Here is a 13,756-nt window from a genome sequence, read left to right as displayed (position 1 = left end):
CGGTCCCCGTTATGACCCAGTCCGGTCCCCATTATGACCCAGTTCGGTCTCGATTATGACCCAGTCCGGTCCACATTATGACCCAGTCCGCTCCCCATTATGACCTAGTCCGGTCCACATTATGACCCAGTCCGCTCCCCATTATGACCTAGTCCGCTCCCCATTATGAACCAATCCAGTCTCCATTATGACCCAGTTCGGTCTCGATTATGACCCAGTCTGGTACCCATTATGACCCAGTCCGGTCCCCTTAATGACCCAGTCCGGTCCCCTTTATGACCCAGTCCAGTCCCCATTAGTACCCAGTTCAGTCTTGATTATGACCCAGTCTGCTCCCCATTATGAACCAATCCAGTCTCCATTATGACCCAGTCCAGTCCCCGTTATGACCCAGTCCAGTCCCCGTTATGACCCAGTCCAGTCCCCGTTATGACCCAGTTCAGTCCCCATTATGAGCCAGTTCAGTCCCCGTTATGACCCAGTCCGGTCCCCATTATGACCCAGTCCAGTCTTGATTATGACCCAGTCTGCTCCCCATTATGAACCAATCCAGTCTCCATTATGACCCAGTCCAGTCCCCGTTATGACCCAGTCCGGTCCCCATTATGACCCAGTCCGGTCCCCATTATGACCCAGTCCGGTCCCCATTATGACCCAGTCCGGTGCCCATTATGACCCAGTCCAGTCTCCATTATGACCCAGTCCGGTCCCCATTATGACCCAGTCCGGTCCCCATTATGACCCAGTCCGGTGCCCATTATGACCCAGTCCAGTCTCCATTATGACCCAGTCCGGTGCCCATTATGACCCAGTCCAGTCTCCATTATGACCCAGTCCGGTCCCCATTATGACCCAGTCCGGTCCCCATTATGACCCAGTCCGGTGCCCATTATGACCCAGTCCAGTCTCCATTATGACCCAGTCCGGTGCCCATTATGACCCAGTCCAGTCCCCATTATGACCCAGTCCGGTGCCCATTATGACCCAGTCCGGTCCCCATTATGACCCAGTCCGGTGCCCATTATGACCCAGTCCAGTCTCCATTATGACCCAGTCCGGTCCCCATTATGACCCAGTCCGGTCCCCATTATGACCCAGTCCGGTGCCCATTATGACCCAGTCCAGTCTCCATTATGACCCAGTCCGGTCTCCATTATGACCCAGTCCGGTCCCCATTATGACCCAGTCCGGTCCCCATTATGACCCACCCGTTACAGACTGACAGATGGAAGCTGCTCTTTCTGAGAATTATTTATTATTTTAGTCTTGTAAATTTACATATGAACTGTGGAAATATGTTAATGATTTTATAGTTGAGACATTTTCTCAGATATTTCTTTTTACTATAGAAATATTAAACTTGGTTGCCATGGTTACAGTGACAGACGATAGTGCATTAAATGATGTGACTGTAGTATGAGCTGCTGTTCACACTGAAACCACAGCTATAAAACAGGTTGAAGATGGATCAGTCTGATTGGTTGTTACGTCACAGTCAATCAATAAATCTTATATTTGATGATGATGCGTTTTACTTTATTAATCTCATTTTACACTTTCACAAATGTAAAATACAAACAAAAAACTCAATTCTTTGTATTTCAGAGGGAACAATAAACAATCTAAACAAACATTATATTTAACATTGTTTAAGTTAAACTGAGTCTTCATCAGATGTTTGTTGTTTGTTGTCTTTTTCTGTTTGACGCTACTTTCACGTGTGAGCACGTGACTGCTGTTTTCCTCTGATACTGTGTGATGAAGGACTGAAACACAGATAAAAATAACCACTTTGTTTCTGTACTGACGTCAGCAGATGGGGGCGGGGCCGGGCCGGGGGAGCGGCTCGCGCTGATAAAAGCTCCTCGTGTCAGTCTGCACAGTGAGGATCTCGTGACGACGTCATGGACGGACTACAGGTGAGTCCTGACTGTTACCTGTTACTGCAGCTGGTTAGCATGTTGTTAGCATGTTGTTAGCAGACGGTGGTGCGTTCAGGTCCAGTCAGACAGAACTTAATCTCTTTTAAAGAGTCTCCGACGTCCAGAGGTGGAAGAAGTACTCAGATACTTTACTGCAGTAAAAGTACATAAGTATTATGAGCTTGATGTAGTTAAAGTATTGCAGTAAAAGTACATAAGTATTATGAGCTTGATGTAGTTAAAGTATTGCAGTAAAAGTACATAAGTATTATGAGCTTGATGTAGTTAAAGTATTGCAGTAAAAGTACATAAGTATTATGAGCTTGATGTAGTTAAATTATTGCAGTAAAAGTACATAAGTATTATGAGCTTGATGTAGTTAAAGTATTGCAGTAAAAGTACATAAGTATTATGAGCTTGATGTAGTTAAAGTATTGCAGTAAAAGTACATAAGTATTATGAGCTTGATGTAGTTAAAGTATTGCAGTAAAAGTACATAAGTATTATGAGCTTGATGTAGTTAAAATACTGCAGTAAAAGTACATAAGTATTATGAGCTTGATGTAGTTAAAGTATTGCAGTAAAAGTACATAAGTATTATGAGCTTGATGTAGTTAAAGTATTGCAGTAAAAGTACATAAGTTTTATGAGCTTGATGTAGTTAAAGTATTGCAGTAAAAGTACATAAGTATTATGAGCTTGATGTAGTTAAAGTATTGCAGTAAAAGTACATAAGTATTATGAGCTTGATGTAGTTAAAATACTGCAGTAAAAGTACATAAGTATTATGAGCTTGATGTAGTTAAAGTATTGCAGTAAAAGTACATAAGTATTATGAGCTTGATGTAGTTAAAATACTGCAGTAAAAGTACATAAGTATTATGAGCTTGATGTAGTTAAAGTATTGCAGTAAAAGTACATAAGTATTATGAGCTTGATGTAGTTAAAGTATTGCAGTAAAAGTACATAAGTATTATGAGCTTGATGTAGTTAAAGTATTGCAGTAAAAGTACATAAGTTTTATGAGCTTGATGTAGTTAAAGTATTGCAGTAAAAGTACATAAGTTTTATGAGCTTGATGTAGTTAAAGTATTGCAGTAAAAGTACATAAGTATTATGAGCTTGATGTAGTTAAAGTATTGCAGTAAAAGTACATAAGTATTATGAGCTTGATGTAGTTAAATTATTGCAGTAAAAGTACATAAGTATTATGAGCTTGATGTAGTTAAAGTATTGCAGTAAAAGTACATAAGTATTATGAGCTTGATGTAGTTAAAGTATTGCAGTAAAAGTACATAAGTATTATGAGCTTGATGTAGTTAAAGTATTGCAGTAAAAGTACATAAGTATTATGAGCTTGATGTAGTTAAAGTATTGCAGTAAAAGTACATCAGTATTATGAGCTTGATGTAGTTAAAGTATTGCAGTAAAAGTACATAAGTATTATGAGCTTGATGTAGTTAAAGTATTGCAGTAAAAGTACATAAGTATTATGAGCTTGATGTAGTTAAAGTATTGCAGTAAAAGTACATAAGTATTATGAGCTTGATGTAGTTAAAGTATTGCAGTAAAAGTAGTGGTTTGGTCCCTCTGACTGATATATTATTATATATGACATCATTAGATTATTAATAGTGAAGCATCAGTGTTAGAGCAGCATGTTACTGTTGTAGCTGCTGGAGGTGGAGCTAGTTTACACTACTTTATATACAGTTAGCTAGTTTAGTCCAGTGGTTCCCAACCTAGGGGTCGGGCCCCTCCAAAGGGTCAGCAGATAAATCTGAGGGGTGGTGAGATGATTAATGGGAGAGGAAAGAAGAAAAAACAAAGTTCTGATACACAAATCTGTTTTCAGTTTTTGGACTTTTTCTCTAATCTTTGATTTTTGCTGAAATATTGGATCATTTGAACATTTATTGAAATGAAAGCATGTGAGAAGTTTAGAGGGAAAAATCACTATTTGGTGGAGCTGTTAACAACTCATAGACATGTGAAATGTGACCCCGACTACACAGTTTACCTGTTTATTAGAGGTGAGACGCCTGAATGCAGCATGCCTGCGCATGTGTGTGTGTGTGTGTGTGTGTGTGTGTGTGTGTGTATGTGTGTGTGTGTTGGGGGCGGGGCTTCCTCAGGTATGCAGACGTGTCTCAGTGACGTGTCAGAGTGGTTTCTGGTTGCTAGGAGACAGAAACAGCTGACAGTGTTAACAGTTTATTTGCAGTTTAAAGTTGCAGAACAGATCTTTATCAGGACCAGGACTGATCCAGAACTGATCCAGAACTAGTCCAGGACGCTGCGTTCACACTAAACAGGATGTGAAAAGGAAAAAGTTTGGATTTATAAAAACACAGCTGTACAGAAACTCTGTTGTACAAACATGTTCTTAAAGAACTGCAGAACAGAGTTTTAATAAATATAATAAATTAATATTAGTTCTAATTATTGCTGTGTGATGACTGTGATTTATAACAGGAGAGAAACGTGCTCATGTGACCTCAGGTCAGGTGTGACTGATAAATTATCAATCATAAATTATCTATCAATGACAAAGGACGACAGAGGTGAAAGGTCATCTCCTGTGGATAAACAGCAGCATCACGTTAAGGTTAACGAGTACTGGAGAGATTTTACTGGCAATAAAACACAGAAACACCAACGTTAATAGAAACACGGTGAAATTAATCCAGGTTGAATAACATCCGGCCACATGGAGCCAGCTCAGCTCTCATGTGCTTCACATGTTGGTGAACATACATCCAGAGCTGCTGCTGCTCAGTGCAGGTCCACATGTATGACAGCAGGGGGCGGAGTCACATATAACCTTTAACCATGTTTTATTCATTTCATTATTTAATGGCGCTTTTCAGCTTGAGGTTTGGATCCTTCGCACCTGAACCAGATCTCAGATCAGCTGTTGGACTCTCTGACCTGACTGTGTCGTGTTTGTTTGTAGTTGATCACGTGTGTTCTGCTGGCGGTGACCTCTGACCTCAGCGCTGCTCAGCAGGTGTCTGCAGACTGTTCCACATGTCCTCCAGGTAACCATCTGCAGACACATCCTGCATGGAACCACAGAAGAAGAAACTGACTCACGTGTGTGAACATGTTTCATGTCTCATTTGTTTCATGTGTTTCACATGTTTCACATGTTTCACATGTTTCACGTTTCATTTGTTTCATGTGTTTCACATGTTTCACGTGTTTCACATGTTTCACGTTTCATTTGTTTCACATGTTTCACATGTTTCACGTTTCATTTGTTTCACGTGTTTCACATGTTTCACGTTTCATTTGTTTCACGTGTTTCACATGTTTCACGTTTCATTTGTTTCATGTGTTTCATGTGTTTCACATGTTTCACGTGTTTCACATGTTTCACGTTTCATTTGTTTCACATGTTTCACATGTTTCACGTTTCATTTGTTTCATGTGTTTCATGTGTTTCACATGTTTCACGTGTTTCACGTTTCACGTTTCATTTGTTTCACATGTTTCACATGTTTCACGTTTCATTTGTTTCATGTGTTTCATGTGTTTCACATGTTTCACGTGTTTCACATGTTTCACGTTTCACATGTTTCACATGTTTCACGTTTCATTTGTTTCATGTGTTTCATGTGTTTCACATGTTTCACGTGTTTCACATGTTTCACGTTACATTTGTTTCATGTGTTTCACATGTTTCACGTTTCATTTGTTTCATGTGTTTCACATGTTTCACGTTTCATTTGTTTCATGTGTTTCACGTGTTTCACATGTTTCACGTTTCATTTGTTTCATGTGTTTCACATGTTTCACGTGTTTCACATGTTTCACGTTTCATTTGTTTCATGTGTTTCACATGTTTCACGTTTCATTTGTTTCATGTGTTTCACATGTTTCACGTTTCATTTGTTTCATGTGTTTCACGTGTTTCACGTGTTTCATATGTTTCACATGTTTCACGTGTTTCACGTTTCATTTGTTTCATGTGTTTCACATGTTTCATGTGTTTCACATGTTTCACGTGTTTCATATGTTTCACATGTTTCACGTTACATTTGTTTCATGTGTTTCACGTTTCACGTTACATTTGTTTCATGTGTTTCACATGTTTCACGTTTCACGTGTTTCACATGTTTCACGTGTTTCACGTTACATTTGTTTCATGTGTTTCACATGTTTCACATTTCATTTGTTTCATGTGTTTCACATGTTTCACGTGTTTCACATGTTTCACATGTTTCATATGTTTCACATGTTTCACGTTACATTTGTTTCATGTGTTTCACGTTTCACGTTACATTTGTTTCATGTGTTTCACGTTTCACGTGTTTCACGTGTTTCACGTGTTTCACGTTACATTTGTTTCATGTGTTTCACATGTTTCACGTTTCACGTGTTTCACGTGTTTCACGTGTTTCACGTTACATTTGTTTCATGTGTTTCACATGTTTCACATTTCATTTGTTTCATGTGTTTCACATGTTTCACGTTGCATTTGTTTCATGTTTCACATGTTTCACATTACGTTTGTTTCATGTGTTTCACATGTTTCACATTTCATTTGTTTCATGTGTTTCACGTGTTTCACATGTTTCATGTTACATTTGTTTCATGTGTTTCACATGTTTCACATTACATTTGTTTCATGTGTTTCACGTGTTTCACATGTTTCATGTTACATTTGTTTCATGTGTTTCACATGTTTCACATTACATTTGTTTCATGTGTTTCACATGTTTCACGTTGCATTTGTTTCATGTTTCACATGTTTCACGTTACGTTTGTTTCATGTGTTTCACATGTTTCGCGTGTTTCACATGTTTCACGTGTTTCATGTGTTTCACGTGTTTCACATGTTTCACGTTTCATTTGTTTCATGTGTTTCACATGTTTCACGTTTCATTTGTTTCATGTGTTTCACATGTTTCACGTGTTTCACGTGTTTCACATGTTTCACGTTACATTTGTTTCATGTGTTTCACATGTTTCACGTGTTTCACATGTTTCACGTTACATTTGTTTCATGTGTTTCACATGTTTCACGTGTTTCACATGTTTCACGTTACGTTTGTTTCATGTGTTTCACATGTTTCTCGTTTCACGTGTTTCACGTTACGTTTGTTTCATGTGTTTCACGTGTTTCACATGTTTCACGTTACGTTTGTTTCATGTGTTACTATTCAGGTTACTATGTGGAGCAGAACTGCAGTATGGAGGCTGACGGGAGGTTAATAGGAGTCCTCTGTAAACTCTGCAGACAGTGTTCAGGTAAACACAACATATCAGTCCTCTGACATCATGTGACCCTCTGACGTCATGTTACCCTCTGACATCATGTTACCCTCTGACATCATGTGACCCTCTGACATCATGTTACCCTCTGACATCATGTGACCCTCTGACATCATGTTACCCTCTGACATCATGTTACCCTCTGACGTCATGTTACCCTCTGACGTCATGTTACCCTCTGACATCATGTGACCCTCTGACATCATGTTACCCTCTGACATCATGTGACCCTCTGACGTCATGTTACCCTCTGACATCATGTTACCCTCTGACATCATGTGACCCTCTGACGTCATGTGATCAGATTTGTCTTCTGAATGTTCTGTGTGCAGCTGCTCAGAGCATCCAGACACTTAAACCAAACCAGAACTCCAGCTGTTGTTTGGACTTTAGAGACGCGAGTCATCAACTCTCACTGTGATTGGCTCAGAAGCTCGACACAGTCTGCCGGTCGCACCTCGACCAATCAGAGCTCTCTGTCTTACATGCTGTTTGTACAGGATGAAACCAAAGAATGTGATTTCCTGTGAGTCATCTCTGCAGTGTTTGTTTCTGTCTCTGCAGAGATCACTAACAGCTGCAATCAGTAATCAATCCGTTAATCAATAATCAATCATTTAGATGTTTGATCTGCAGAAAGTTCATCAGTTTTCAGTTTTCAGTTGCGATGCAGTTGGAGATGTTCACATTTCATCATTAAGATGGAAAGTTTATTCTTGACTTTTGGAAACATTATCTCACCTCCAGGTCCATTTAGTAGCTGTTCTGGAGCTTTCTGTCATATCACATGGTCTTCCTCAGCAGGTTGTTGCTCAGTTGTCATCAAACAAGATGTTTAAAAGTCATTTTTATGAGAACTTGAAGGATTTCTTGTCACAGTTGGCTCTAAAAGTTGAGATTAAACATTAAAGTAAAAATGACAGCAAGGTTCCCTTTAGTGGTTGGTGTGAAGCTTTTTACCAGATTACATGGTCTTCGTCTGCAGATGTCCTTTGGAGTCATTGACTATGTTTTCATGCACATTCGTATTCTACTATTATTCCAAATATGACAATATTCTGAATATAGTATTATAGTATTATAGTATTATAGTAATATAATATTATAGTATCATAATAATATAGTATTATAGTATTATAGTAATATAGTGATATAGTATTATAGTAATATAATATTATAGTATCATAATAATATAGTATTATAGTATTATAATATTATAGTATCATAATAATATAGTATTTAGGGCTGTAGTCAACCAACCAACATGTATACAGCTCATTTGTATTTTGGGGTTTTTACTGCAGTTTCCGGCTTCTTGCCTGTTTACAGTCGACTCTGTGTTGTAAACAAACCAACCGGCCAACAGTTTGCAGGCTGGGATGAAGATGCATGACGGGCTGGTTGTGTAACGGAGGAGGAGAAGAAGAAGAAGGAGAGAAACAGAGCGTGACTTCTCCTCGACGGGGACTGAGAGGTTTAGTTATTATCCTGACGACTCGGTGTGATGCAGCAGTGTCGTAAACATCATGAGACAACATGGATACTAGATCTCTAACTATCAATTTATGTTATCAGTCAGATCAATATCACTCATATCACAAATATCAGCAGCAGCTCACTCATGTTTTTCCCCTCGCTGGTTTACTTTTAGAGTGAAACGCTGACGACCGGCATGTAAACGGGAATATTAGTGGAATATTCATTTAATGAACCAACAGCTGGATTATAATAAACACCGTCATCATCTCACCTCCAGATCATTTAGTGGTTTTTGTGGAGCTTTCGATGGAGGGAATTATCAACAGATTAATTGATGATTAAAGTGACCGTTGGTATCGTGGATATTGATCAGACTGTTGAAAACATGTTGAAACCTCTTCAGTTGAACCTGCTGATGATGTGTATTGATTAGTGTTTGTGTGTGTCAGCTGTTGGTCAGGTGACTGTGGAGGAGTGCTCCATGTTTGCTGACTCGCGGTGCGGCGATGTAACTACACCTGTCTTCACAGCGACGCCCACACCTGCTGCAGCTGCTGGTAAACTCACCTGTCAGCAGCTCACACAATTATCCTCCACATCTTCTTCTAGTGTTTGTCCAAAGATGTTTCTTCTTCTTCTTCTTTTTCTCTCCAGTCTCTGCTCCTAAAGATTCGATCATCCTCATTGTGATGTAAGAATCAATCACCTTTAATCACTCTTAATGATCCTTCAGAATCAAATCTTTATTTCTGAAATACGGAAGCCGCGAGCGGTTTGATGTCATTATTGTAGAAACTAAACATCTCTTCACTGTCCCTGTAAAAATAATAAAAGGCATAAAAGCCTCCCAAAAAACATTATTTTCATAAATTACTAAACCGTTTCTATATATTACAGCATTATTTTTATACATTACTACATTGTTTTTATATATTACTGAATAATATTTATTATATAACAACATTTTATATATGACCACATTACTTTTATACATTAAATAATAATAAACTGATTGTTTTGTTTTATTTCTGCAGAATCATTTCTGTTTTCATGATCCTGCTGCTTGGTCTGCTCCTCCTGCTGATGCTCTGCTGCAGAAACTACCGCAGTCACCAGTGTGAGAAGCCCCTCCCACCTCACAACAAACCCCTCCCATTTCACAACGAGCCCCTCCTACTTCACAACAAGTCCCTCCTATTTCACAACAAGCCCCTCCCGTCTCACAACAAGACCCTCCTACTCGACAACAAGCCACTCCCTCCTCATGACAAGTTCCTGCCCTGTTGGAGTCAGTCCAGCTTTAGTCCAGGTGAAGTCCAGGTACAATCCAGGTACAGTCCAGGTGAAGTCTAGGTGCAGTTCAGGTAAATTCCAGGTACAGTCCAGGTGAAGTCCAGGTACAGTTCAGGCACAGTCCAGGTGAAGTCCAGGTACAGTTCAGGCACAGTCCAGGTGAAGTCTAGGTACAGTTCAGGCACAGTCCAGGTGAAGTCTAGGTGAAGTCCAGGTACAGTCCAGGTATAGTCCAGGTGAAGTCTAGGTGAAGTCCAGGTACAGTCCAGGTATAGTCCAGGTGAAGTCTAGGTGAAGTCCAGGTACAATCCAGGTGAAGTCAAGGTAAGGTCCAAGTACAGTCCAGGTACAGTTCAGGCACAGTCCAGGTACAGTTCAGGTACAGTCTGTGTACAGTCCGTGTACAGTCCTGGTAGAGTCCAGGTACAGTCCAGGTGAAGTTCAGGTACAGTCCAGGTGAAGTCCAGGTACAGTCCAGGTACAGTCCCAGTACAGTCCAGGTGAAGTCCAGGTGAAGTCCAGGTACAGTTCAGGTACAGTTCAGGTACAGTTCAGGTACAGTTCAGGTGAAGTCCAGGTACAGTCCAGGTACAGTCCAGGTGAAGTCCAGGTACAGTTTAGGTACAGTTCAGGTACAGTCCAGGTACAGTTCAGGTACAGTCCAGGTGAAGTCCAGGTACAGTTTAGGTACAGTTCAGGTACAGTCCAGGTACAGTCCAGGTGAAGTCCAGGTGATATATTTGTAGTTTTATTGTACTTTTCATGTTTATAGTTTCATGTTTATCTTTGATATTAAACGTACAGACAGGAGGTCTCACTCTGCTGGAGGAGTCTGGCACTGCAGCAGCCTGTTCAAACTGCTACAAAATAAAAATCTTATTTTATTTTGTAAATATTTAGATTTAAGATCAAAGATCCTCTCTGCTTGAGTGACAGCTCACTCTGATCCACAAAATAACTTCTGTTTCTGCTGTTTGTTTCACATCTTTCACACCTGACCTTTGCTGATCTGTTGGACGTCCTGAAGAAAGGAAGTCAAATATGAAGCGAATAAAAACCTAAAAAAATGAGAAATTAATTAATTAATTAATTAATAACAATGAATTAAAATAAAACACAACAGTATTTTAGTGATTTTACTATTTGACTTCTGTAAAGTTTGAAGTCTATAAATAAAATCTGCAGCAGTTTTATACAGCAGTATGGGTCAAACTTCAAAAGCACGGGATCCTACATTTCCCATGATGCATCACTATGACATCATCAGGCCAGCTGTTTTAACAGGCTGAAGAGGACTTGATGTGTAAAATTCAGTGGAATGACCCTTTAAATTGACGTCAGTTTACATTTGTGTGTATCTGGGTGAGCTGTAACAGTGGTAATGGCAGCCAGCTGTAACCATGGTAACCCAGCTGGCTGTAACTATGGTAACAGGGCTGGCACTCTGATGCTCCTGCATGTTGTTCTTGATGTTTTATATAAATGTTGGAACATGTGAATAAAAACTGACGTTTCTTTTCAACAACTTTGATCCATTTTGTTTTTTAACTGAACAGTTTCAGTGTTTCACCATAAAAATAGTATTTTTATGGTGAAACACTGATTTTATGTGTTCTTCCACTTATAGAATTTGTAGAGGAAATAACAACAGCAATATAAAATAAAGAATATGCATTAGAGGTATTTCTGGACCTCAGAGAAGCATTTGACACAGTTGACCATGACTTATTAAAAACATGATAAAGATGTGAATTAAAGGGAAAGTTCTCTCCTGGATAACCAGCTGCCTACAGAATAGATATAAATATGTCCAGATACAAAATGTCAAATCACAGAAACTGAAGGTTACTTGTGGGGTTCCCCAGGGCTCAGTGTTGGGACCGCTGTTGTTTATTTTGAACATAGATAATATACGTGAAGTGTCCAAAACACTGAAAACTTTTCTGTTTGCAGATGATACAGGTTTACTTTGTTTTGGAGACAACTTGGAACAACTTGTGGATACAGTAGAAAAGGAACCAGCAGGGGGCATGAACGAACTGGTTTACCGACACAGACGGACGTTAATGAGAAGATTTTCAACCAGAACATGTGAACATGTGAGCTGAGGCTGCATTCAGGGTTCATCTGAGGAATCAATTTTAACAGTTATTGATTTGTCCGGTAGCTGTGGTGAACAGTGATGGATGCAAACAGAGGAAGTGTGAACGTCTGAAAAACAAGGATTTAAGTTTTACAATCAGCTTTTAAAGGCAGGAGACATTTAGAGACTGTTGTTGTTTGTGTGTTTGGTTTCTGTGAGGTTGGATAGAGATGTCGTCATGGACGCTGTGGAGGAGCGTTCAGTTTCCATAATAATCATCAAGTTTATTGTAAAAGCAAAAAAACAAAACAAAAACAGGGTGGAGGTCACAGGACTAGAAAAGGTTTTAACTTCTTCTGGCTCCTTTTCCTTTTTCTTTCTTCTTCTCCTGATGTTTAACAGCTGGTTGGCGTCTCTGACAGACAGGAGCAGCGCGCCAGATGTGTGTGTGCGGGGGGGGGGCATACCTACACACATTATCAGGGTAACCATGGTGACGGGCAGGCAGCAACAGAAACCACCACACAGAGCGTTACCATGGTGATTTTATGACATGTTCAAACAGAGAAGTGCTGCTGTCATAGCAACAACGCCCCAGGTGACGTCACGGCGTGCGTAACTGCAGCAGACGCATCATCGCTTCACTCAGACTGTAAACCAAACTTTAACTGTTTCACTTTTAGGGTTAGACACTTTAACTGTGTCAGAGTCTGCCCCCCCCCCCCCCCCCTCACCTGTTGCTGTGGGATTTATCCAATCATTCAGTCTCACTCTCTGCTCTGCTACACCCCTCATTAGTTCAACCACCTTCACCTGGCGCTCCCACCTGCTCATCGTCTCCAGTCAAGCCAGTATATAAGCTGCCTCGGCGCTCTCCCTCTTTGTCAGATTGTCTATGCTGCTATGCTACGTCATCTTGCCTTCATCTCCGGACTGCCTTCCTGGTTCCTGATCGTCTCCGACCGTCGCTCCTCGTCTCTGCCCCGGTAAACCCACCAGCCTTCTGTCCTGGACTCTGAGTTCTGCCTGCCTGTTTCCTGGTCTTTGTCTGCTGGTGGTTGAGAGACGTTCTGATTCCTGCTCTGCCGTCGTCTCTGGTTACATCTGCTCTGCTGCCTGTTTACCTGCTGCTGAAGCAGCCCAGTCCACGATGCCCCCCCCCCCCCCCGACACTGCTGCTTCCCCTGGAGCTCTGGAATAGAGACTGTTCTTGTGCAGTGTTGCGTCTTTCCCTCTTCATCACTGATCTAGCCTGCCTAAGAACTGTTGGACTGTTGCCAGTGCTGTGGTTTGTGGAAGATCGAGGTTCGATTCCCGGTGGAGAACGGTGTTTCTCTGACCGTGCTGCTATTGTCTTGACATTGTGTGGAATAAAGACTGTAAATATATACTGGTGTCATTTGTGCTGCCATTGGGTCCATTCTGTCCCCGTTACAAACTGTTTAACTTTGAGGTTTTCTGGAGTTAAAGAAACTTAAAATACTTCACAGGTGATGACGGAAACTCAAACCTGCTTCTGTTTGATTCAAACATGTTAAAGAGCTGCGATAGTTTAAAACAGGAAAACTGTAACATTATATTATTAAATCCATCTTTCCTCACAGATTCAGAGAAATACAAACAACTAAAGTGAAATAATGTTTTTAAAGATGAGTCAACACAGACTTTAACAGCTTTTTACATTTCAGAGCAGTTAAAA

At 40.3% G+C, this 13,756-nt stretch overlaps 1 protein-coding gene across 2 annotated transcripts; it reads left to right on the top strand.

The window, feature by feature from the left end:
• Positions 1 to 1,737: 1,737 nt before the first annotated feature.
• Positions 1,738 to 10,815, top strand: LOC121889760. Of its 2 annotated transcripts, XR_006093611.1 has the most exons (7): positions 1,738 to 1,919; positions 4,879 to 4,963; positions 7,095 to 7,178; positions 9,131 to 9,238; positions 9,336 to 9,372; positions 9,716 to 10,199; positions 10,266 to 10,815. XR_006093611.1 is itself a non-coding variant. In XM_042401980.1 (6 exons), the coding sequence occupies exons 1-6, from the start codon at positions 1,905 to 1,907 to the stop codon at positions 10,032 to 10,034; spliced, it is 648 nt and encodes a 215-aa protein (XP_042257914.1). In that variant the 5' UTR covers positions 1,738 to 1,904; the 3' UTR covers positions 10,035 to 10,815. The 2 variants fall into 2 exon arrangements, 1 of the variants encoding a protein (XP_042257914.1); XM_042401980.1 differs by having other exon boundaries at positions 9,716 to 10,815.
• Positions 10,816 to 13,756: the final 2,941 nt, after the last annotated feature.

Source organism: Thunnus maccoyii, chromosome 22 (assembly GCF_910596095.1).
Source record: "Thunnus maccoyii chromosome 22, fThuMac1.1, whole genome shotgun sequence".
Taxonomy (NCBI): Eukaryota; Metazoa; Chordata; class Actinopteri; order Scombriformes; family Scombridae; genus Thunnus; species Thunnus maccoyii.
The sequence above is the reverse complement of the archived record's forward strand: the minus strand, read 5'-3'. Positions and strand labels throughout refer to the sequence as shown.

What these genes read in the sequence shown, in the direction of transcription:
- LOC121889760 (XM_042401980.1), top strand. An exon ending in CTGTTCCACATGTCCTCCAG is followed by an intron (nt 4,964 to 7,094) that starts GTAACCATCTGC and finishes GTTACTATTCAG; the next exon opens with GTTACTATGTGGAGCAGAAC. An exon ending in CACACCTGCTGCAGCTGCTG is followed by an intron (nt 9,239 to 9,335) that starts GTAAACTCACCT and finishes TTTTCTCTCCAG; the next exon opens with TCTCTGCTCCTAAAGATTCG.